This window comes from Idiotropiscis lumnitzeri, chromosome 9 (genome assembly GCF_059441095.1).
Source record: "Idiotropiscis lumnitzeri isolate Australia: NSW breed Sydney's pygmy pipehorse chromosome 9, RoL_Ilum_1.0, whole genome shotgun sequence".
In the NCBI taxonomy this organism is placed as follows: Eukaryota; Metazoa; Chordata; class Actinopteri; order Syngnathiformes; family Syngnathidae; genus Idiotropiscis; species Idiotropiscis lumnitzeri.
The window spans coordinates 14,323,893-14,346,085 of NC_142399.1; the positions used below are offsets into that span (position 1 = coordinate 14,323,893).

The following is a 22,193-nucleotide window of genomic DNA, read 5'->3' on the forward strand; positions in this document are numbered from 1 at the left end:
CGCACCATCACGCCCTAATTTTCCCAACATCCGGGATCTTTTGAGCTAACCAGTGTGGAGACTGGTGAGGAGGGCAGTGGTGGAAAGGCGTACTGATGACAGCTGTCATTGGTGACAAAAACACTTCCAAATTCTGAAGAGAGGACTAATGTCAGACCCTTAAACCACCGCAGGTTATTTATAGACGCCGACAAGGTAACTTGACTTAATTTGAGTGGGAAACGTGAGTGGAAGAGCTCTGCCAATTTCCCCTGTCTATTGAGAGAATCCAGGGCTAGCTTCAATGTTAACAAGCTAACGCCAGCCGAATCTGTCTGCTCGACTTCCACAATTGTTTTGGGTTAAGAGAGACCTTAAAACCTAGAAATTGTTGTACAAAAGTCACGTTGTTGTTTCGAGTTAGTACAGTTTGTGTTAAAACTCGTTTTGCTAATAGTTAATGTCTATTGGAGGAGAAATGCTAGTTAGCCGTCCTACCAGTGTGCCAACAAGCGTAACATTTTCCTTTGCGTTAGCGAGATAACATTTAAGCAAGATTTGTTATACGTTACGTTTCCTCAACGCCAGAGGTCAAAGACTGTATTGTGTTTTGGATTTTCTAGTGGGTGGAAAACTTGTGGGGGTCCAGTGACGTTAGCAATTTGAATTTGGTTAACGCTTGCATTGATTGTTGTGCGTCAACTACAACAATGTATTTATTCGGGCAGTTGTGTTTGTAACACGTTAACATGTTGATCTAACATCAATAATCCCTGTAGAAAATAATACATAAAATGTGGTCCGCTAGTCGAATGATTTCAAAATCTTAATGTCCTTAAGGCGGCTTTCTGTCTTTTGTCTGTACCAGCCAGTCAAGAAAGTGTTCCTTGTGTAAATGTAATCTGGGAACTGTCTAATAGTGTGAATTAGTTGCAAATCTCTGTTTTGATGATGAATATGCTGTAGTCAGACCACTGAGTCACACTAGGATCCTATAGTTCAAACCAGACTACAATAGTCTGTTATTATTATCAGTCATTTTTACAGCTGCACGGTCAAATTTTATGCTTGTCAGATTCGAAGCTGGTTCATGTCACGCACAACTGTTATCCAAAGGCCTTGCTGCATACATGAGTGATGTGTTTTTGCTGGAATAGAAATTGGTGATAGGGGGAGTTGGTTAATAATGGTCTCTAATGTCTACAGTGATATGGAGTTTAAAAATGGGCACCAATATCAGGAAGTAACGTTGTGTTGTATTTGCTGACCAGATTAAGACTTGACCTCTGTTTTCACACAACAGTCAAATTCACGCCAAATAGTCTTGCACACATCACCGGAGGAGCTGCTACAGTTGGTGGGACAACATGGGCACACAAGGCACTGGTAGGAAGCGTGCCCCGCTAAAAGATCGCTTCTCTGCAGAGGATGAGGCCTTGAGCAGTATTGCACGAGAGGTGAGTCTTTAAATAATGATTAAAATACATGCTTCAGTGTTTCAACAATAGAATATAGTTTGTTTTCAGTGCTTGCATTTTATGTTCATTTACAATCTACTTTCCACTCATAGGTGGTTCATAGATGATTTATTACTTAATCTAAAATGTCTGAAGTATTTGAAGTCTTATCAGCACTTTATCAAAATGGCTGGACATTGATCTATGACGGAAATGATATTCAGTTGCATATAAAACGCAGGTTAATAGAAATCCCTTATTAATGTAATGATGTTTTTGATTTACATGAATATTAAAGTAATCCTGTAGAATGGCAGACATTTACAAAATTGGTGACTCTCAGTCCAATAAATTACTCTACAGAATGAATGTAAATAATTGTCTTGTAATGTAATATTGTGTAATACATTTGTTTGTCTAAATCAGCATGTTGATCCTCCTATTATTAACAACATATAATGTAGAAATCAGAAAGCCCTTTATTGTTCTTGTACTCAGTGTGCAACGAGATTAGAGATGTATGTATCCTGTTCAAGCATGCTTTCTGATTTTGTCAGTTGATAACCATAGTAACTAGTTTTTGGAGAGAGAGCCTACTTTCTGACTATTATCAGGTGTAAGATATGCAACACAATATATACAAAATGGGTATGATACAGACCAATATGAATGCATTTTAAAGTTATTTTATTGACACTATGCGTCAAATGTTACTGCATTAAAGCGTAGTGGTCATCAATATGTCAGCTCCCGCTATTATGTGGCTATTCAGGTTGTGCTGCAGGCAGCTGGTTTCGCTGCACCATGTTTTTGTCTGCGGGAATCTACCTGTCTTGTAACAACTTGTCTGTGTATTACTGCACTTTGTTCTACTTCAGGGCTTCCATTTTTTGGATCTTTTTTTCGAATGCTTTTACTACTGTTCTAGCATGGAAGGACAACATAATGGAAAGAAAATTATTTTCCTATGACTGGTTGGATAAATGGTCACTTCTTTGCTTGATTGGTTCATACCTTTACACATCTGTTTTTTGATGACTTGTTTTAAGACTGACTCCTGTCTAGAAGCTGTCCCGGCCCTCATTCTTGGGCACTAAGCGCAAGGCTCCATTTGCTTTCCTTACAGTCATGGAGGCCCGTCATAGAAACATGAGTCATCTGACCCACCCGTCTAGCTTCTAAATTTGAATCTCTTTGCAACAAAACAGTGATTAGATTGACTGTGCGGGGAGGGTTCAGGGGTCGCTGCGGAACCTGTTGAATACTGTCCTTACAAAACCGCATCTCCCCTGTGTTTTGGGATTGTCTTCATTTAACATGAATCATTCCAATAATTCTACTGTAACTGTAGTAATTCTTAGTATTGGTTCAAGATCTGCTGGAGATAAACAATCTTTAATTTCTGCACAAGGGTATGTTTGTCCCTGCAGGAAGTGTGCTTCATAGTCAGGATTCAATTGCTGCTTGCTGTGTAAACAGTCAGTTTTGTGCGGAAAGTAAAAGAGACGTGACTTTTCTTTGTCTCTTTTTGAAATTCTCAACAATCAATCTTTCTTTTTTTATTGACACTATTTCCTGATCCGGAGAGCGCGATGACAACGGGAGTTGACAGGTTTCTCATTCAAATGGATTAAAGATATAAAAGGGTTGAAAGAGAGTAGCTTGCTGTGTAAACAGTCAGTTTTGTGTGGAAAATATAAGAGACGCAAGTGACTTTTCTTCGTCTCTTAGTCTCATCATTTACCATATCCACAACGGTGACCACACACATTCTGTTTAATGCTGCATTTGTCAAATATGAGTTAAACAGTAAAATCCACCCAGCCATTTTTTTTAACCTTACCTGTTTTTATTGGCACAGTTCATGGTTACCTGTTCAAATATGCATTTTCGCTCTGGTGAATTCTCTGGTGATGACCACAAGGATGAGACAGTCGCCAGACCTTTACCTTTAAGGGAGGAAACGCAGTTGACATGTTTCTGTGTTCAAAGGGAGGAAAAACATGAAAGAGTTCAAAGAGAGTAAGCTTGCTGAAGTTTCGTGAGAAGAGTCATTTAGACATGACTAGCCTTTGCCTCCTCATTTTATTTACTGTATCTCCACAAAAGCCACTAGTATGAACCCAAAAAGACCCCCCAAAATTTGTAAACATTTAAAAGGTGAGCAATTTAGTCTCTGAAAGTACTAAGTGCTTACAATACACTTTAATCCTTTATAAACTATTTACGTTTCAAATAACAATCAGGATATTGTTAACAATATTATATTGTTAAAAAGTTTACCTTTTGATTTAGAAATAAATTGATAAATAACAAATAAGGCCTAAATCAACTCATCGTTAATCGGGTATTTAGAGGTCATAAAAAACGAACTGGAATAAGTCTAAGCACCAGCAATCATTCATATGGAGGTGGGTATTCTGTATAAAAAATAAAAAAAAAGCAGACGCCATCAAATTTATTATTGCAAAATCTCTTTAGGACCACCCCATAATTTAAGAGTTCCTCTGTGTCATAACATGTTTGTGACATGCTTTTCTTCAAATTTCCCCAAGAAATGATAGACATACAGTTGGATTTAAAAGTATGTGAACACACAGTATAAAACAATACAATATTTTATTTTTATAGCGCATTTCACAACAGATGGAGCTGTAACAAAGCGCTTTCCATATGGTGGAATATAAATTAGCAGGTGATTAACACAAATTAAAACACACTATACAAAAGATACCGGAAGAACAGCAGAACAGTGACACTCTCATATTGAGTCGAAAGCTAAAGAATAAAAATGTGTCTTCAAAGGGGTTTTAAAAATGGACAGCGAGGGCTTGCATCACATTTAATGGAAGCTCATTCCATTGGCAAGGACCGGCAACAGAAAAGGCTAGATTCCCCCTGAGGCTCTGCTTAGTCCTCGGCACCTCCAGCAGCATTCGATTAGGGAATAAATTGGCCAGAAAATGTTTTAGGAACACAATGTAAACATTCACAGTGCAGGACTGAAAAAGTATGTGAAGCCTGGCGAATGACTTCCTCAAAGAGTTAATCGGAATCTGGAGTCAGCTAACTCAAACACACATCCGTTTTCTATTCTTAAGAATCATTGCCAGCTGTGCACCATTTCTTGTACAAAAGTGCTCGTGTATTACCAACAATATTAATCAGAATGCCAAGTTTAGACTGGATGCCATGCGTAGAACATATTCTTCTTAAGAAAATGTTTGAGTTGACTTCGCCTTTAAGCTGGTTTCAAGAGCAGGGCAATCCATCCTGAGGGCGAAACAGTCCTGCCCTCAGGCCTGGCCGGATGCTCATTTTTGTTGATTGATAAATTAAAAAAAAAAAACTGCTCGATTAAGTAAGACCGGAGTTTGATTTTAGTCCGGCCCTCGCGCATGTAATGTGGTCGAGAGGCGGCCAAAAGTTCATGTCAACCTACTTAGTGAAATGGGCAAATGACAAAAATTGCCTCAGAACGCATCAAACGCACCACAACCAACTGTGCGTACTTACTTGCGTTGGGCATGTTTGTGGAGAAGAAGAATGAGGTGAAGACAAATAAGGAGAAGTTTTCTCATTCTGTTTAAATCATTCTGAATGAAGATCCCTGGTCACCTGTTTACATGTGACTTGATCTTTTCATTTGTCTCTTGCACTGAATCCATTCTCATCCCAAATCATATACCGCTGGGCCAATGGTGTGTCCAGCTTTCCTAGAACTGGGTCCTTTTAAGCCTTAATTAAGCCTTTTTAGGTAAGCCATGCTGTGGTGGCGTTGCGATTATCGGCACTGGCCATGTTTAGTCATGATATAGCACTACTTTCAATTGTTATTTCATATTTACTGTCTTTATACTCGTATGTAAGCCTTGACGAAAATGTTACTTTAATGTAATTTTTTATTTTTTTTTACAAGGTTTTTTTTCTTTAGTATAAAATCTAAATGGATAACTGCATATACATTTGCCTTACGGGGGGCTTTCGCGCAGTAAAATTGCTCAATTTAAGTGGTTAAAACTCAAACTATTGAACGTTAGATTTCAATAAGGCAAGAACGTGTTGTTCATATGTATTTATGAAATTATGAAATCTCCTTTTTGACGAAATTGTGTCAGTTTGCAGAAGCCGACGCCAGGCAATGAACATTTTTTTTTAGGATGCCACATGCTGATGCATATCCAAAACCAACCCCTTCTACTCATGAGTCATAAATCACATATAGATTGCATTGCGTTATAACTTGTAGAGGCATAATTTCATAACAAAGCCACTAAAATACCTTCCACGGAATATAGTGGTGTGGCGTATGACATCGCCAAACACAAATATCCCACATGTCCACCAATTAGCTGAACAATGTGAAAACATTATTATCATAAAACAATGCTGATAGTACTGCTAAGCTAACACTAACATGTGCTAACACTGCAGTTATGCTTACTTTTTGGCTCTGACATAATAATGTTTGGCCGCTGCTTCAAAGTGGTCCTTTTAATCGAGTACTTTGATCGGCGTAGGATTCACTGGTGGAGATTTTCTATTGGGGTTTGGTTTTTGTGTAAACAAATCCATTTTCCATTTTTTATGTCACCTTTAGATTTAAAAAAATTTTTTATATATTATTGGCCCCTCATGGCTCACCCGAATTGGACAGATTTAATAAATGAAAGGTCTTCAATTCACATGGCCTCAAAAGCACTTCATAAAGACCTTCAGCCACGCTTTACAACACTATGGCACAGTTTTCAGATAAAAGATAGTAATTTAGGTACTACTGCAGTTTTGTTGATGAATTTGTGTTCCGATGAACGAGACAGTCCCTTAACATGCTCGTCAGTGAGTTGAGGATATATATAGACAGAGGCAGACCTCAGCTGTGCTGCTGTGCAGAGCAGCTCATCAGACAGACAGCTCAACAGGTGCAAAGCACAGGGCCTGCCATCTCATCGGCATCTTCCTATTACTTCTGTCTACACTTTGCATCAGCATATTTTATTGAGGCAATCCCCAACAAATGCTCTGAACAACACTTGAAAACACGTTTTGTTTGCATGTTTCTTAGTCACTTCACTCATCAACTGGCAGGACTAATTAAAAGAAACAGTACAATGGAGTTAGAGTATTTAGTCGCATTTGTTTAGGAAAACTATCATTTCGAGTGCCCAATAATTTTGTGGGTAGTATGTCAGTCAAGTAATTTTTTGCTGAACAAATGCAAATGGTTCGGGCTTTAGTTTTTATTGTGAAATCAAATGTGTAACATAAATTCTATATGTGTAACGTAACTTCGGTTTGGAACTCATCAAAAAATGGGTTGGTTTATTTACTATTGTAAAATGGAAATGCAAAAGCCCATATAGGCATAATAGAGGAGACATTCCTGGCGTGATGTCTGAATTGAGCCAATGAACACAATGTGTATTGTATTAATGGTCTGTTTTAAAAGTTTGCCCGTTTCTGCTGGTGGGAAGCTCTTGATGATGGAGCCTGTGTGAAATGTTTTAGTTCATGTATTTGCAATGACACATTATAAAGAATTCTTAGAAAGGATGTCTGCATAGTTTGTGCTTCATGTTCATGAATGACCGAAATTAACTATTTGTACCAAGGTGGGCTCTGAGAGAACGGTAAATAGTCAGCTTCATTTTTCATATTCTCTAGCCGAGTAGCCCAATACATTTTATTGCTCACATTGTTTTCTCATGATGCTTTTTGCATGCTTCCAAGTTTGTTAATGCTCTACTGGAATGTTCCCCTCGAGACCTTAAAATGAACTTTCCTGAAATCTATGGTCATCGGATGACCTGGATATCACAGTTAGTTGGTGAGATGGTCTCTACAATTTTAGTTAAACTATTTCATTCTGTAGCTCAGCCTAGTCCGGTGGTTTGGAAAATAACATTTTGATAGAAGTCCCTTGATCAATTTGACTTAGATTTATGAATAACGAGAAGGAAAAGGAAGGTTTGATTCTCTCGTGGATTTTTCCATGGTGATATACTTTTATGTGACTTTGTTTTCCCGAATGGCTTGAATTATGTCACTTACTGAGTGGCTAACAAGTGTGTTCATGTTGTGTCCCACAGGCAGAGGCCAGGCTTGCAGCAAAGAGAGCAGCGCGGGCAGAGGCTAGGGATATTCGGATGAGGGAACTTGAACGTCAGCAGAAAGAGGTATAGCTTGTCATTTTCTTACTTTTTTGCTTTTTATTTTCTTCACTGACCTACATGGTCGGTCAGTATTATTCAACCGAAAAATGCGTATACAGTTTGCATTATTTTATAGAGGATCCTCTGATTTGAGCATAACCCGTTCGTTGACATCAGATTTGTTCAAATTTAGAATCAGTTCTTGGGTAAATCCATTCCATTATGAAGGTTTATTTAATTTTTGGGAGGATTCTTTATAAATAAGCTCTAGATATTTTTATAATTTAGCTGCACAGAGGTTTTTTTCAGTAGCATTTTAACATTCTTAAATCTCATAAGCTGGTTTTCCATTGCCCTCAGAAAGGTACAAAATGCTTTTTCGCTCTTGTGGTTAGAATGGAAGTATATTGCAAAAGTGTAATGGAAACACATTATTCAGGTTTCCACTAGTCATGTGACCCCGCCCGGTCAGAACATTAGGAAGTCACATGACTAGCATTCCTCATATCTTTGGATTCATGGTATCCGCTCCTGTCAACTGTTTAAAAAGTCAAAGCAAAGCAGTCGTAGAAAACCATAGTAAGCAACAATACTTTGGAGGTTTTGCAAGCAAAAATGTGCAGCCTTCTTCCATAAATAAACCTCTTGCGAGAACATTTCATGAATTTTTACAACAGTTAAGTGATCTCGCAAGATGGGATTTTACATGAATTACGCCTCTGAAGCCAAACACTCTTCAATGGACACCTACAAGTAGAAATTGTACTTTACCTAAATAAGGTAACTTTGGCACAGCCTTTTCATCATCGGGTTTATTGTGCTTCTTAGTTGTTTGTTTTCTTTTTTTTTTTTTACACTGACTGAAGGTACACTGGTGCTGCAACATCGTGCTTATGCTGTGGTTTGTGTCAAACGTGAAGCAAGCTTTGTGTTTAATATAAGCTTTTGAGAGTCTGTGAAGTCATGTACCTGAACATTAGAATTTAGGGATGTACCGATTAATCAAAAATCTGTTAAAACTTTAAACTGCTTATAATGTGTATTGATGTAAAAATAATAATAATAAAAGAATCAATGTGGAAAGATTGATCACAAAAGAAGCGGTAACAATAGATCTAGTTTACATTTATTTATTTTCATGTTTTATTCAGGCACTGACAAGACTAAAATGTAGTTAAACAGTCAAAATAAGTTCTTTTTCATGTTTTTTGTATAGTTATAGTAACAGTTACTGTTTGTAACTAGGACTAAATGCAGATGTTAAAATAAAAACATCTTTAGGTAATAAAATGAGTAATTAATTTCATTAAAAAAATCTTAATCGAATAAATCAGGGCTTGAGTAAATTGTTACATCTCTATTAAAACGTTAACCTTTTTTTTTTTTTTTGCATCTTTAACTATTGAAAATATTTCAATATTATGTTGTTGTTCTAGAGGTGAGTCTTTTCACATAAATACTCAATTCTGCTTACGTTACAGTTCAAGTTCATTAATTGGATCAGCATCTGCATGTCTTGGCTTGCGTTTTGAGTATACAATATGGTTGAAATCTGAAGCAACGATGTACATTCTATCATTCTATCCTGTGCTCACATGGCTATCAACTACATGAAAACTGTTTCCCATTTGATGCAAAAAGCTTGTATGACGTTGAACCTCAAAATATTTGTTCCAAAAAAAAAAACAGCATGCGAAGAAAAACCCACTGCATGTCCACACAAATACCAACATTTCTATTCTCGAAACAGTTGTTGGCCACAGCTGACATTTCAGCAGTTTTGGGTGATGTATGATTGTATGTTTTTCCTGGCACTTCCTCCCTCTGTCCAGCTTTCTTACCGCTCATCTAGCAACAGTAGCAGCAGAAAATGGGGTCAGATTCACCAGTGGATGGTAGGCGAGTGGGAGTGTTGCAGACTACGAATGCAGTCTGTTGTGTGGGGTTGAGCTCCAGTCAGTTTTGACCCATAATACGCTACTCTTGAGTTACTGACCATAATGAACCTCACTGCGGGAAATAGCATTAGTGTGTTTGTTGTGGATGGTGCTCTGCTTGACTTATCAATGGTGGAAGTCCAGAAATAAATTTGGACACACAGTGTTTATCAGATTCCACTCAAACTTTATTTTCAGTTAATTGCCTTGCATGTTAATGAATTTTCTTCGCATGGTCTGTTCATGAATTGCTACAGTAAGGAGAGAGTAATACTGTTGTGTTAATGTTTTTGAGCGTTGGAATTTAACCCAAATAGCCGCCACTTTTTGTTTTAATTCACTTGTCTGGAAGGAATATTAACTTGACTAACGGTGAAAAACAGATATGGTATAAATTTCCTGATTAACAGGATGATTGTTTTGCATGGTGTTGTCTTGCCATAGCAACGTTTGGCCTTTTCCACCCCTGTAATTGAGCCTCTTGTACTCTCTAACTCTTACCAACTTTCTTTGACTCCAGGCTGACTCAGAAAAAGCCAGAGCCACTAGTAATAGTAGATCAAGCAGCTGTCATCGGGTGTGTATATTTCCCTCCTACTTTGCTACTTCCTTTTTTTTCTTGCTTGCATTTCCTTTTATCTCTCCTCACTGTCTTTTTTTTGTTCGTTTCAACATCAACAGGGCCTGGATGATGATGTCATGTCTGTCCGCAGCTACAGAGTGCGTACATTTTGTACACCTGCTGTTATTCAACTTAAAAAGTGAACACCCGTTGAAATTAATATTTATTACTAGGAAACGGTTTGTTCAGTAATTTGAAACAAAAGTCCAGTAAAATACTTCTCTTTGTTCATGCTCATTGTGGATGTATGGTAACGTGTATCTACTTCATTTGAAGTCAAGCTCATCAGCCATCCGTGACTTGGGCTCCAGCAGGAGTCGATCCAGTTCCCGTAGAAACGACATCTTGGTGCGTTTTGTGTCCATTTGTAGTTTTGCGTACCGCGTGCTCCCTTGCCGGGACTGCATACTGTTGTAAATGGCCGTTTGCTTTTTAAATTGAACATTTTAGCTCATTTTAGGACATCCTGCTCTGTGTGTTTTTGACCTAAGATATCTCAACATAACGTGCTATGCCTGCTTTTCACTAGTCCTTTTTGATGAAATAGCTTATCTCCATGGAGTCGCAGCTTATGGTTAAAATTGGTGTTCTTTAGAATGTGTTTGCTTGACTGTTTGACTTGCTTGATGGCTTAATTGACCTATTATACACCTAACAAGCATTGGTGAGGCTCAGGCTGTTCACCACCTTTTGACGTTCAAACCTTCAATTTTTTTCTCTCCTTGCTCCTGTTCTCTCTTCAGTCTGATGGTGTGACAAATAGTTCCACTCTCAAGAGCTCACGTTCCACTGTATGTATTAATTGCTGACGCATGCATATCTGATTAATCATCGATACTCATTGAGATTGTGACTTTTTTCATCGGCAAAACAGAGTTCTGTATACAATGATCTACATGGCCATAAAAAGTCTTCATCTAGCTCTTCCAGGAAGGATCTGCTGGTCAGTAGTACTTCAGTTTCTTATATCTGCTTTGACTTTATACCATGGAATTTACAATAGTAGCACAAACATCTGGTGGTTTAATGACTGAATTTGATTTAAACTTGATGCATTAATCTACATTCCTTAGTTAAGTGGTGTCTGGGTTTACCGTGAGTTGCCTTTTGTCACAGCCGCTAAAACTGTTCACAAGCACCATAGACAACTCTTGTCTGCAGTCTCCCCGATGTCTTTTTTTCTGATTTTGATGCTGCTGCATCATGAGATTCAAGATGGAACTTGGCAGTCAAAAGACTGGCACTGAGTAGTCAATCGATTTACATTGTTTTCAAACTAAGTATCCTTTGGGTTCTGGAAGAAATATGATGCCCTGTTTCGAGAAACTTTATGGCGATAGCACAGTTGCATACTTATCACCTACTGCCGTATTCGAATTTAGGTGTTGTTTTGCACAAAGTAATGATATGAAGTAGGTTTTAGTGATCGTATTTCTGTTTCTTATTTTTTTTTGGGGGGGTTGCTGCCCCTCCAGACTGGACTGTACCACGATCAAAGGAAATACACCAGCCTATCGAAGACCAAACTTCCGCCTCCTTCTACCATATCCTCCTATCAGCCACGGGTCTGTCCTCCTAGCCAACTCCTTTTCCTTCCATACATAAACTACTGGCTAGAAAAGCCCTTGACTAAAATTAGAGCCTTTACGCTGTAATTTTTTAGTTTGCTGATTTACATTGTTCTGAAAAGGCACAGTAGAGCTCCACTGCCATTAAGCTTTTGCCAGCCCTTTGGCTGTAAACCTTTTAGAAGTTTTGTAGACTCAGCAAATCATGCATCCGTTTCCATGTACTGCTGCTCTTACTGTAAGGAATTCTCCTCCTCACATGACCTGACATTCCACTGTTCCCCCTACTCTTTAACAGGCTGCCACTTCCTTCTCCTCTTCCACCACTGGCACAGGGCTGTCACGTAGCTATAGCATGGTCAGTTTGTGTCCATCGTATGGAGACTCTCATTGCATGCATTTATTTCAGAGGTAGACCTCCCCCTCCCTTGTGGCCATACACTGTACATGATTTAGGATGCCCAGGCAGGATGACTCACATTGCTTATTTTAGGTCCTGGACAAGCTAAGCTCTTGGCAGGGGCCAATGTTATATCCCTTAGTAAGACTAGGTGTGTGTGTGTGATGAGGCTGAAAGATCATATATCTCCCTCAACAACGATTCCCATCATAATCATGATTTTCTTATCTCATTTTGAACTACAGGTGAAGTTCAACCTACATGTGGGAATCATTTTTGTACACAATACCACAATATGCTCCATGACACAAATAACATTGTCCCATGTTTTTTCTTAAATCCACAAATGAATCATTTAGAAATGACATTAATTAGAAACATTTATACTCCATTTTATTCTTCCAGAATATAATATTCATTGACGTATGTCCTCATTTTTTATTTGCAGAGATTAGGTCTAACTTCCAACCAATACTAGTTTGAGATGAATATTGTGATTTGCAGTGTTTGATCCTCAACTAGTTCAATGCTATACCGTATCTCTTCAGTACCAGCTGTATTATTCCACAAACTTTCAGTTTTTCAGATGTATAATTAGAGTATGGACAGATTTTGAATGAAGTCGAGGTGTTTTCCACACAACAAAAAACAAAAAATGGAATACAGTGAGTGCCTCTATTTGACTGCATGACCCTCTCAAGTCTAACAGCTACACAGCTCTGCACCCTTTCTGTTTTTGCTGAGTCGTGCATTGTCTCCAATGTGTGCCCTCAGGCCTCTATTTATGACGATGCCGCTCTTTACGGCTCAAGTCTGGGTTCAAGAGCAGTAAGTCTTGTTGTAAAATGAGCACCACAACAACCTACTTTGTGCTTTTGACTCAAGTTCTGTCGCTCTCATCTTAATCTTGTTTTCTGCCACATCTGCTACTCCTATCCCCTTTCACACAGCCCTCTGAATATAGCTGGTACTCCTCTGGAGCCAGTTCCACTCGCAGCAGCCCTGTGGTGAGCGCTCTAATCAGCCTCCAATCGCATGATGTGCACTAACATTGTACACAAGTTGTCCCCTGCTGCAGGGCTCCCTAACTTTGATATTCAATACCATCATTCCCTGACTTAGCCTTGATGTATACGAATTAAGAGTTGACTTCTTTTGATATTAAGTGAAAACTTGCATTCTATTATCCTGTCAGCCTATGAGACTGGGGATCCTCACAGTGACTGTTGTTGTGTGTGCTTTGTGTGAATATTTCCGTATGTGCCCATGTCAGTCTTCCTCAGATGATGACACTGTGAGCAGCGTGTCCCAAGGACGCTTCAAGAGAGGCCGCAGGGACAGTGCGGTGAGCTTTAGGGACAAGGCAGTGCTCCATCTAGAATGCTCTTCACTTGTTACAGATTATGTCAACTCTTGCTGTTGCGTTCTCAATGCCATATATTGATGTATTCTTTCTTTCCCTCTTTTCTGCCTTCCTCTTTCATCTTGTGTCTGTTGAAAGTAGTCGTCTGACTTCTCTGACATTAGTGAGTCTGCAGCTGATTATTTCAGCCGCTCCAACAGAAGGGGCAGTATTGTGTCTGATCTGGATGATTTGAGCATTCCAGATCTGGATACTGTAAGTCGCCAGATTCAGTTCCCAGCACTGAGCGATGGAATTTTTAATTTTTTTTTTTGCATGGTTTGAAACTAACATTGTTTTAAGATTCCTCTCACGGTTTGTGGATTGCCTATCTTGTGACTCAGTATATCAGTAAATAGCCTTGCTTAGCTAAAACCATATTTAAAAATTCTTGTGATGAACAAAATGTGAACTATGCAGCATTTTCTTGAGTAGTGAATTGTTATGATTACTAGTCGTGTTGAATCTGTGAACATGCACCACTTGTCCTGGTTCACCTGAACTAATTTCCCCAGGTTTCAGCGTGGAGAACTGCTACAAGCATGATTGCTAACGGTTTCTCAATTCTCAAATTGTCTCCTCATGTAATACAATACAATATTTCTACTTTTTTCAGCTGGACGAAAAATGTGACAAGCAGTATTCAGATTACAGTCGGGTAAGTTCACGCTTCTTATTTTCACGTACATATTTTTCTTGAAAAATGTCAGAACATACAAGAGAAATGTTTTGCCGTCAACATTTACCCCCAAAATGCTAAAAAAACGTAACATCCTTTTCTTCAATTAACTGCCACCCTAGAACAACATCCAGCTACTCGCAAAAGAAATAAATTCCAATGTTCACACAACATCGGAACAAAGTGAATAAGCTTCGAAATATTTACGCTTGCGAGAGTGTGTGCGTGTGTGTGTGCGTGCATTTAATTTTACTATTCCATAAAACCCCTTCATAGTCCAACAAATGGAAAAAAAATATATAATGTTTAAAATAGCTTACATCAACTTCCGGGATCCCTCATCTGATCAACGGGCATTGTGCTCAAATGTAGCGCACTTTCATGCATGTACACTCCCCACGTATGTATGTCATACTGAGTGTTGAGTATTGTCATACAAACATTATTTTGTGATAAAGCACTGCACAACAAACTCTGACCCGTTCTGACTCTAGAGCCCAAGAATCTGATTCGCGTTGGTTTTTAACAGCCAATTAGCATCTTAATTCGAGTCACCCCCAATTCACGCATTGCTCCAGTAAAGGTGGATTTGATATGACATGGCTCAGTTTGAGATCGTGATGATGAATACACTGATTTTCATGTTGTCACTTTGCATAAATATCTATGGATACGACATGTCATTTCCTTCAAAAATATATCATTCCAATAAAATATTTCGTTTAGTATCGTGTTTCAATCCAGTTTAAAATGAAACGATTTTGGTCTATGATGCACTCGCATCTTTTAAATCAAAACAGTTTTTACAATTTGAATCTATTTATGTTACACCCCTACACATTTCAAATCCACCCTTAATTTGCCATTTAAATATATTTGTCCCCAGGCAACCCTCAATTGTATTATTGTGTTGCCATGCGGTAACATAACACAAGCTTACAGTTCTGTCAACTGTGTAGTGCCATAGAGATTGATGTCCTCAGTATTGCTAAAAAGCTCAGGCTGTGTGTGTATGGCACTCCCAAACCATCACTACCACATTTGTTGCTATTATGATCAATCACACATCCAGATTATGTTTTTAATGACGTTTATCCGTCATTCATATGGTGGTAGACATGCCGCAGTGATAACAGCTCCTTAATCAACAATGATTAAAGGCGAAACCTGAATTTCGTACACATGCACACCTTGAGGAATCTCAAGAGCCGGTTTATCAGGTTTATCAAACCACGACTCAAACATGTGACAGTTGCAATGCCAGCCACAGAATGATTTGACATTTGTGCGCTGTTCGGGGACTATTAATGTGTGCCTTTTACGTGTTTTGTTTTGACTGGTCACCTGTATGTTGTGTTTGCAGCCATCTTCCCGCTGCGCCACCCCAGGCCTATCAGCAGCAACCTTAGCCTCGCTGGGTGGAACCTCATCGCGACGGGGCAGCGCAGACGCCGGCAGCGTCTGTGACCCAGACACGAGCCTGAGCGAACTAAGGGTAAGACAAACAAACAGCACTTACCTTGGGCAGTCAAATAAACACGTTGGGGAAGTCAGGGGGAGAAAATCAAAGATAAAGCGTGGCAGTGCATGAACAGAGAACTACAATGAGGCTGAGGAACACTGTATGTTTACTACTCTATGGTCTATAACTGTTCTGTGCCCATGAATCTCTCCAAAGCATTGCTTCTTTTTTGCCCTCACTGCTGTTGTCAGCATTTACGTGGCCACGTTTTCCTTTATGTATGCACCGGCAGCCTGGGATGTGACATGTGACCTTTGCGGCTATTCCTTACATGTGGGTGTGCTGGTGCTGTGCATTCCAGCCAGATTGTCTTTTAAGGGATGGCAGCACGTGTGCTTTGTAATCTCTCCTTGATCATCCCGTTCCTCTTTGTAGCCCCAGTTCAACCATTCCCTCCATTTGCTCCACAGGATATCTATGAACTAAAGGACCAGATTCAGGATGTAGAAGGGCGATACATGCAAGGGCTTAAAGAGCTGAAGGTAGACGGGCTTGAGCTCACGGCATGCCGTCTCTTGTCCTCTGGGAGCAGTATGGCGTCACTAACCCCCTGCCTATGCTCTCATACCCCCCTCCCATCCACCCCCATCCCTGTACCCCCATAACACGACAGCCATGTCATCGGCGTGCTCCCCGAATGAATTGCAATGACATTTCTTTTGCATGATCTTCCCACACTTCCTGTTTTTATTTAAGTTACTGTCTCTGGCCACAACCGAAGACATGCCCACATTTCTGTAGAAGAATTTGCCGCATAGACAGGCTCCACCTGCTGACTAATGGCAGGAATGTTTTGATTTTCTGCCTTTATAATTGACTGACTGTAGGCTTGCTTTTGATAACGTCTGATGTAGTGTACATTCATTATTTGAAGTAGATTAGATCATCTTTCCTAGTTCACAATAGTTCTCTTTCAGTTGCTTGCTCTGCAAATATTTTACCAATGGATTTAGAAAAAACAAGTACCAAGAAGGTGTAGAGGAATTCATAGGCCACATAAAATGTTTTAGTTTTGTAAAAGGGGGGTTAGCAGGACTTCAAGCTGTTTTATTAACATGCTCCATTTCATGTCAGGATTCCCTTACCGAAGTGGAGGAGAAGTATAAGAAAGCAATGGTATCCAATGCACAGCTGGACAATGACAAAGGAAACCTCATCTACCAAGTGGACACATTAAAAGACGTCATTGAAGAGATGGAGGAGCAAATGTCAGAGATGAAACGAGAGCTGGAAGAAAAATCAAAGGTGTAATAACCAATCAAGTCTAGCTTCACGTTTTATTGTGCATTCGCGCAGATGCATTTCGATGTGTTTTAGGCGACGTGTTTGAAACATGCTGTCATATTTTTCAGGAACTAGAAAGGCAAAAGCACACATGTACTGTCCTGCAGCATAAACAAGAAGAATTGAAAGAGGGAATACGTCAGAGAGATGAACTTATTGAGGTAGGTCTGTGCTTACTTGTGTGACATCGCTCGCAACAGTGTCAGCACTATGAAAGTGCGAGTGCTGCAGGCGCCTGCGGAGACTCAATGCAGTTACCCGATAAGGACTGATTGACACTTGCCTCCCTCTAACTCATGTATATTTAGTTTAGTCAGTTATCACCACAACCCTTCCTCTTCCTTACCGCTGTGAAAAAAAGCATACTCTCCCCCTATTTGTTATGTATGTATTTCTGTATGTGTATTTTTGCTTATTCTCTCTTCCATTGAATATTTCCTTCCTGTCTTGTACTTTGCATTCTTGTTACTGTTCACCACATCTCCAGGAGAACCAGCGATTGCAGGCTAAGTTAGATGCGCTCACCAGAGAGATGTTTGACCTGCAGGAAACAATAAACTGGAAGGACAAAAAGATTGGGGTACGAGGTCCCACCTAGATCCTGCCATAGACTGAGAGGCACATGATGGTCCAGCTTTTAAGCTCGCTCACATGTAGCAGTTTCTGCATGTCAGAATAACAAGTTGTTTAGTTGTGAGCCAACAAGCTTGGCTCACAGTAAAAAAAAAAAAAAAAAAAGCTTGCTGTGAACACCGTGTAGCTGAAAAAACATGATTGGCTCGCGTTATATAAACTCCTGCAGTATGATTGCTGATACAAATGAGTGCTTAAAAGTTACTCATCCAGCATGATGTGCATATTTCACACGTGAACAGTTTGACAGGTCTTGAAGTGTTCGTGTTTCCCTCCTTATCCCCTTTGTCATTCATGCATTTTCCTCTTCACCCTCTCCTTCCCAACTAACTATCTCCTTTGTACATTCTCACCGTTGGTTTGCCATGCACGACGCATGACTGTGCATGAGGCACGGCAAGCATGTGCAGGTGCATCTCTGTCCACTGTCCCAACTTCACTGTCTCTTGTCCATTCTTGTCTTCTGTCGTCTGTGCGACCAGGCCCTAGAGAGGCAGAAAGAGTACTTTGATTGCATTAGGAATGAGAGGGATGAGCTCAGACATGAGCTTGCTGACATCAAGGGGAAGGCCAAATCAGGAGAGGTAGGTCATCCTGCGACCTGCTAACAAATAAAAGCTGTGACACAGGTTGCTTGTCGCTAATGACTTTTGGCAGAATAAATGACTGAGTTTCAAGAAAGCGTGACTTTTCTGTCGACACACGTTAATGTTTGTGTAAGATTGTCTTAAAAAGCCTTTGGAGTTTCCAAAATTAGGCACCTAATTTCTTTGTATCGTTTGATCAAAGGGCTTTTTGAATGGTAGCATTGGTGCAACGATTAATCAATAACAATCGATAATTATTTTTGCTAATCCATTCCGTAAAAATGGCCAACAATTTTACAAAATTAAATTAGCTATCGATGCACGGCCCAGCCGGTCTATATTACTGTTACCAGCTCTGTCACGGTATCTTCTCAGGCAATGTTGCACAGCTATCTCTGCAAATATTTGCAGCTTGGAAGCATACACTTGGTGGTCAAAAGTCCCCTACATGTCAATAAATCAATCACTGCTTTTGCAGCATACAAGTGGACATTGTTCAGCACGATTGACTTGCACCAGGATCCATTCTTGCAATAATTATGGAGTGCTCTGTATTCTTTATCGTGCATGAAAAACTACAATTACTTCAGCTCACTAATTCACGTACAGTAGTTGCGAAACTCTTCTCCCTCTGTGCCTGCGTGACTGTATTACACTTGTGGCCAAGTCACCACACCAGAAGGAGTTACATTGAATTAATCCTCACTTAGTGGTACTTTCTTTATTAAAAACACATGACAAATATTTGTACTGGATTTTTAGGGGGGGGTGCAATATATTACTGGCATTTCCATTCATTTCAAATTCAGAAATGAGATAGGTGTTTTGAGTTAAGCGCGCAGTCAGGGGACCAATGATACTTGTATATCAAGGCACCCCTGTCTATGCTGCATAATCAGATGATTGTAGTATGACCGGGCACTGGGCCTATCACTACTCAGTCCATTGAAAGCAGTCTGCTTGGGTTTAGTTGGGCCCAGAATCATGTTGAGGGTGGCACCATGTAGTCGATAAGTGGCCTCAATCAGACTCATGTTGTCTCCTGACAGACACACGGGCTAGTCATCATTCCAGATGGTACACCAAATGGAGACATCAACCACGAGCCCATGTCCTCGGGAATCACTGTGGTGTCACAAGAAGCCGCCCAGGTACTGGAATCTGCAGGAGAGGGTCCGCTTGGTAAGTCCCTCAAATGGGCTTTTTAATGAAACTCTAGATATGTTTGCTTTGCCATTGCCGTTACCGTTCACCAAAAGTAAATGAGGCGGTACTATGGCATGACACAGTCAAAGTGATGTTTAAGGTTGGTTGGATGTGAATCCCGTGATTCTGATACATTTTCCAAATAGATTGCAATGAGCTTCATTTTCTTTCTGTTTGATAGATGTCAGGCTACGGAAGTTAGCTGAGGAGAAAGATGAGCTGTTGGCTCAGATCAGGAAGTTGAAGAATCAGTTGGAGGAGGAGCGACAGAAACACTCAAAGGTGGATGGTGTGTACGCAGATGGCGAGAAGATGGAGAACGGTACCGACCTCCACTTCATTGAAATGCAGAGTAAGTCGAGCGCATCGAGATTGGGCGGCATTCATCCAACTCATCTTTCTTCATTTCAAAACTCTTCTCATCTTCAGGAGACGCCAACAGGCAGATTAGCGAATACAAGTTCAAGCTTTCGAAGGCAGAGCAGGAAATGGGTACAATGGAACAAAATGTAAGCGCGGATGGCTTGTCAAATGCTCCCGGAATGTGGAACTGACCAAATAGTTTCCTTGTCTTCTTGCTTCAGATAAACAGGCTTGAAGGGCAGGTATCCAGGTACAAGACTTCCGCAGACAACTCTGAGAAAATAGAAGATGAGCTTAAAGCTGAGAAGCGAAAACTCCAGAGAGAGGTAAATCCACACTATTTGATTTATTTGGGGTGGACATTCAGCAAAAGGGAAACCATTTCTTTATTAGCCCGCTTAGAGAACAATTAAGTAGAAAAGCATTCTTTCTTCAAGCTGTTTGTCACTCCCAGTTGTAAAACTGTAACATAGAATTGAACATTTATGTAAACCCAACTAAACCATGTCATTTCATCTAACTAAGGTCTGTTAAATAATTTCATATTATATATTGCAAAAAGCTAGAGATGGGCTCACAGAAATTAGCAGAGACGTTAGATATAGGAAAATAAATTACAAATATTTCGAAAACTGTTGGAAAAAAATGTAATGCAAATGTCAAGAGCTCCCAAGTTAAATTCAGCTGAACAGTACTGAACAAGGAAGGGCGACTGGTTAGCACGATGGCCTCACGGTGCAGAGGTCATTTCGATTGATTCCGGCCTTCCTGTGTTTGCATATCTGTGTGGGTTTCCTCCAGGTACTCCACATTTCCGCCCACATTCCAAAACCTTGCATGACAGGTTGATTGAACACTCTAAATTGCCCCTAGGTATGAGTATGAGCGCGGATGGTCGTTTGTCTATGTGTGCCCTGCGATTGGCTGGCAACCAGTTCAGGGTGTCCCCCGCCTACTGCCCAAAGATTGCTGGGATAGGCTCCAGCACCCCCGCAACCCTAGTGAGGAGAAGTGGTACAGATAATGGATGAATAGTACTGAACAAGGCACAGTTTGAGCATTTAGTTCAGTGATTCGTTTGTACACCACTAGAGGGAGCCCGCACACCACCCTTTGAGCATCATTGCAGTGCGCACAAAAAGAAAATGTCACAGATTAAATTAGGACATTAGGTCATTTAATTTGCAGAGTCTCACAAGAACACCGTGTTTAATCTGCTATGTTGTTGCCTGTCAGCTTCGCACCGCTTTGGACAAGAACGAAGAGATGGAGATGACCAACAACCACCTCGTAAAGCGGCTGGAAAAGATGAAAGCCAACAGGAACGCACTCCTCTCCCAGCAGTGAGGCAAAGGCGGCATCACCACAGAAGCCCTTAAAAGTCGCACCGGCGACTGCCATGTAGCGCCTGGAGCGCGCTTGCTCTCCAAGCTCTTAACACTTCAGCATGTGTAGCGCACCCAAAAACTCTCAGCTCCACAAGAAGACAAAATAATGAGCAGGGCCGGCCGGCAGTTGCCAAGACTCAAATGTACCAAAATAACATCATTGGGAGAATATGTGAGGAAATTTCTAGTTTTATTTTTGTTCTGCAACATTTTACTCACATGATTTAAATTCATTCTGGCTGGGTGCTTGGCTGTTCTTTTTTTGTTTGTTTTGCATGAATGAGTATCATGATGCTTTTAAAGGACTGTCACAGCTGCTCTGGCCTTGCACCTTCCAGCTTCCCTCACACAAGCCAAGTGCCTTCTCCATCAAACAATAATGGTTTTAACTGGTGGTACAATATGTATTTAAAGAGGTGCAGATGAAAAATATAGCCAGCTAATTGCTGCAGTTTCCTTCACTTTTTTGTCAAATATTTAAAAGATTTCTTGAAAATAAATGTGTAATTTACAGAATTGTGTAACTGGTATTTTATTTCACACAATACAATGTGCAGATGTTTTGAGCATTCGCACAATCCCCAGGTCTATTAGTCTTTGTGTAGTTCAAAATGTCTTTGCTTAGGGTGTAGAGTCCTGGAAATACTTTTTTTTTTATTTGGTTGGAAACTTTGAAACAGCCCATGATATTCCACACTTAAAGTGGCATTACAAACCAAGAGTGAAGGCATACATTCAACCCACTCTGCTTTAGACTGTTGGGGTGTGGAACGTTGATGTGGTCAAAGTGAAGTGTAGTGACGTAGAAAAAAGACGGGGGAAAAAAGCCCTGGTTTCACTTGAGGTTGCTCAGAACCTGGGTTTCTGCCATATGGGCTTTGAGCATTTGAACATTCACAGTCCCGAGTAACTGTCCACTTCCTGATTCATGCAGTTATTTATTTTGCATTTTTGTCATGTATGTTTCCCAGCGTTAAACAAATTTTAATCTCACGCAAAGACAACACATTTTAA

The 22,193-nt window shown here is 40.1% G+C and overlaps 1 protein-coding gene across 3 annotated transcripts; it reads left to right on the forward strand.

The window, feature by feature from the left end:
• The first annotated feature begins 14 nt into the window (after positions 1–14).
• lrrfip2 (leucine rich repeat (in FLII) interacting protein 2) lies at positions 15–21,695 on the forward strand. Of its 3 annotated transcripts, XM_088304636.1 has the most exons (27): positions 15–195; positions 1,283–1,436; positions 7,526–7,612; positions 9,421–9,483; positions 10,046–10,102; positions 10,207–10,245; positions 10,424–10,495; positions 10,891–10,938; positions 11,022–11,090; positions 11,623–11,712; positions 12,014–12,073; positions 12,890–12,943; positions 13,066–13,122; positions 13,389–13,460; positions 13,620–13,733; positions 14,134–14,175; positions 15,560–15,691; positions 16,129–16,200; positions 16,793–16,963; positions 17,071–17,163; positions 17,490–17,582; positions 18,118–18,219; positions 19,272–19,404; positions 19,610–19,780; positions 19,858–19,937; positions 20,013–20,117; positions 21,028–21,695. In XM_088304636.1, exons 2-27 carry the CDS (start codon positions 1,347–1,349, stop codon positions 21,136–21,138), a joined length of 2,277 nt encoding a protein of 758 aa, XP_088160762.1. In that variant the 5' UTR covers positions 15–195; positions 1,283–1,346; the 3' UTR covers positions 21,139–21,695. The 3 variants fall into 3 exon arrangements, with proteins under 3 accessions (XP_088160762.1, XP_088160761.1, XP_088160760.1); XM_088304635.1 differs by lacking the exon at positions 9,421–9,483; XM_088304634.1 differs by lacking the exons at positions 15–195; positions 1,283–1,436; positions 7,526–7,612 and having other exon boundaries at positions 7,640–9,483.
• The last annotated feature ends 498 nt before the right edge of the window (positions 21,696–22,193 follow it).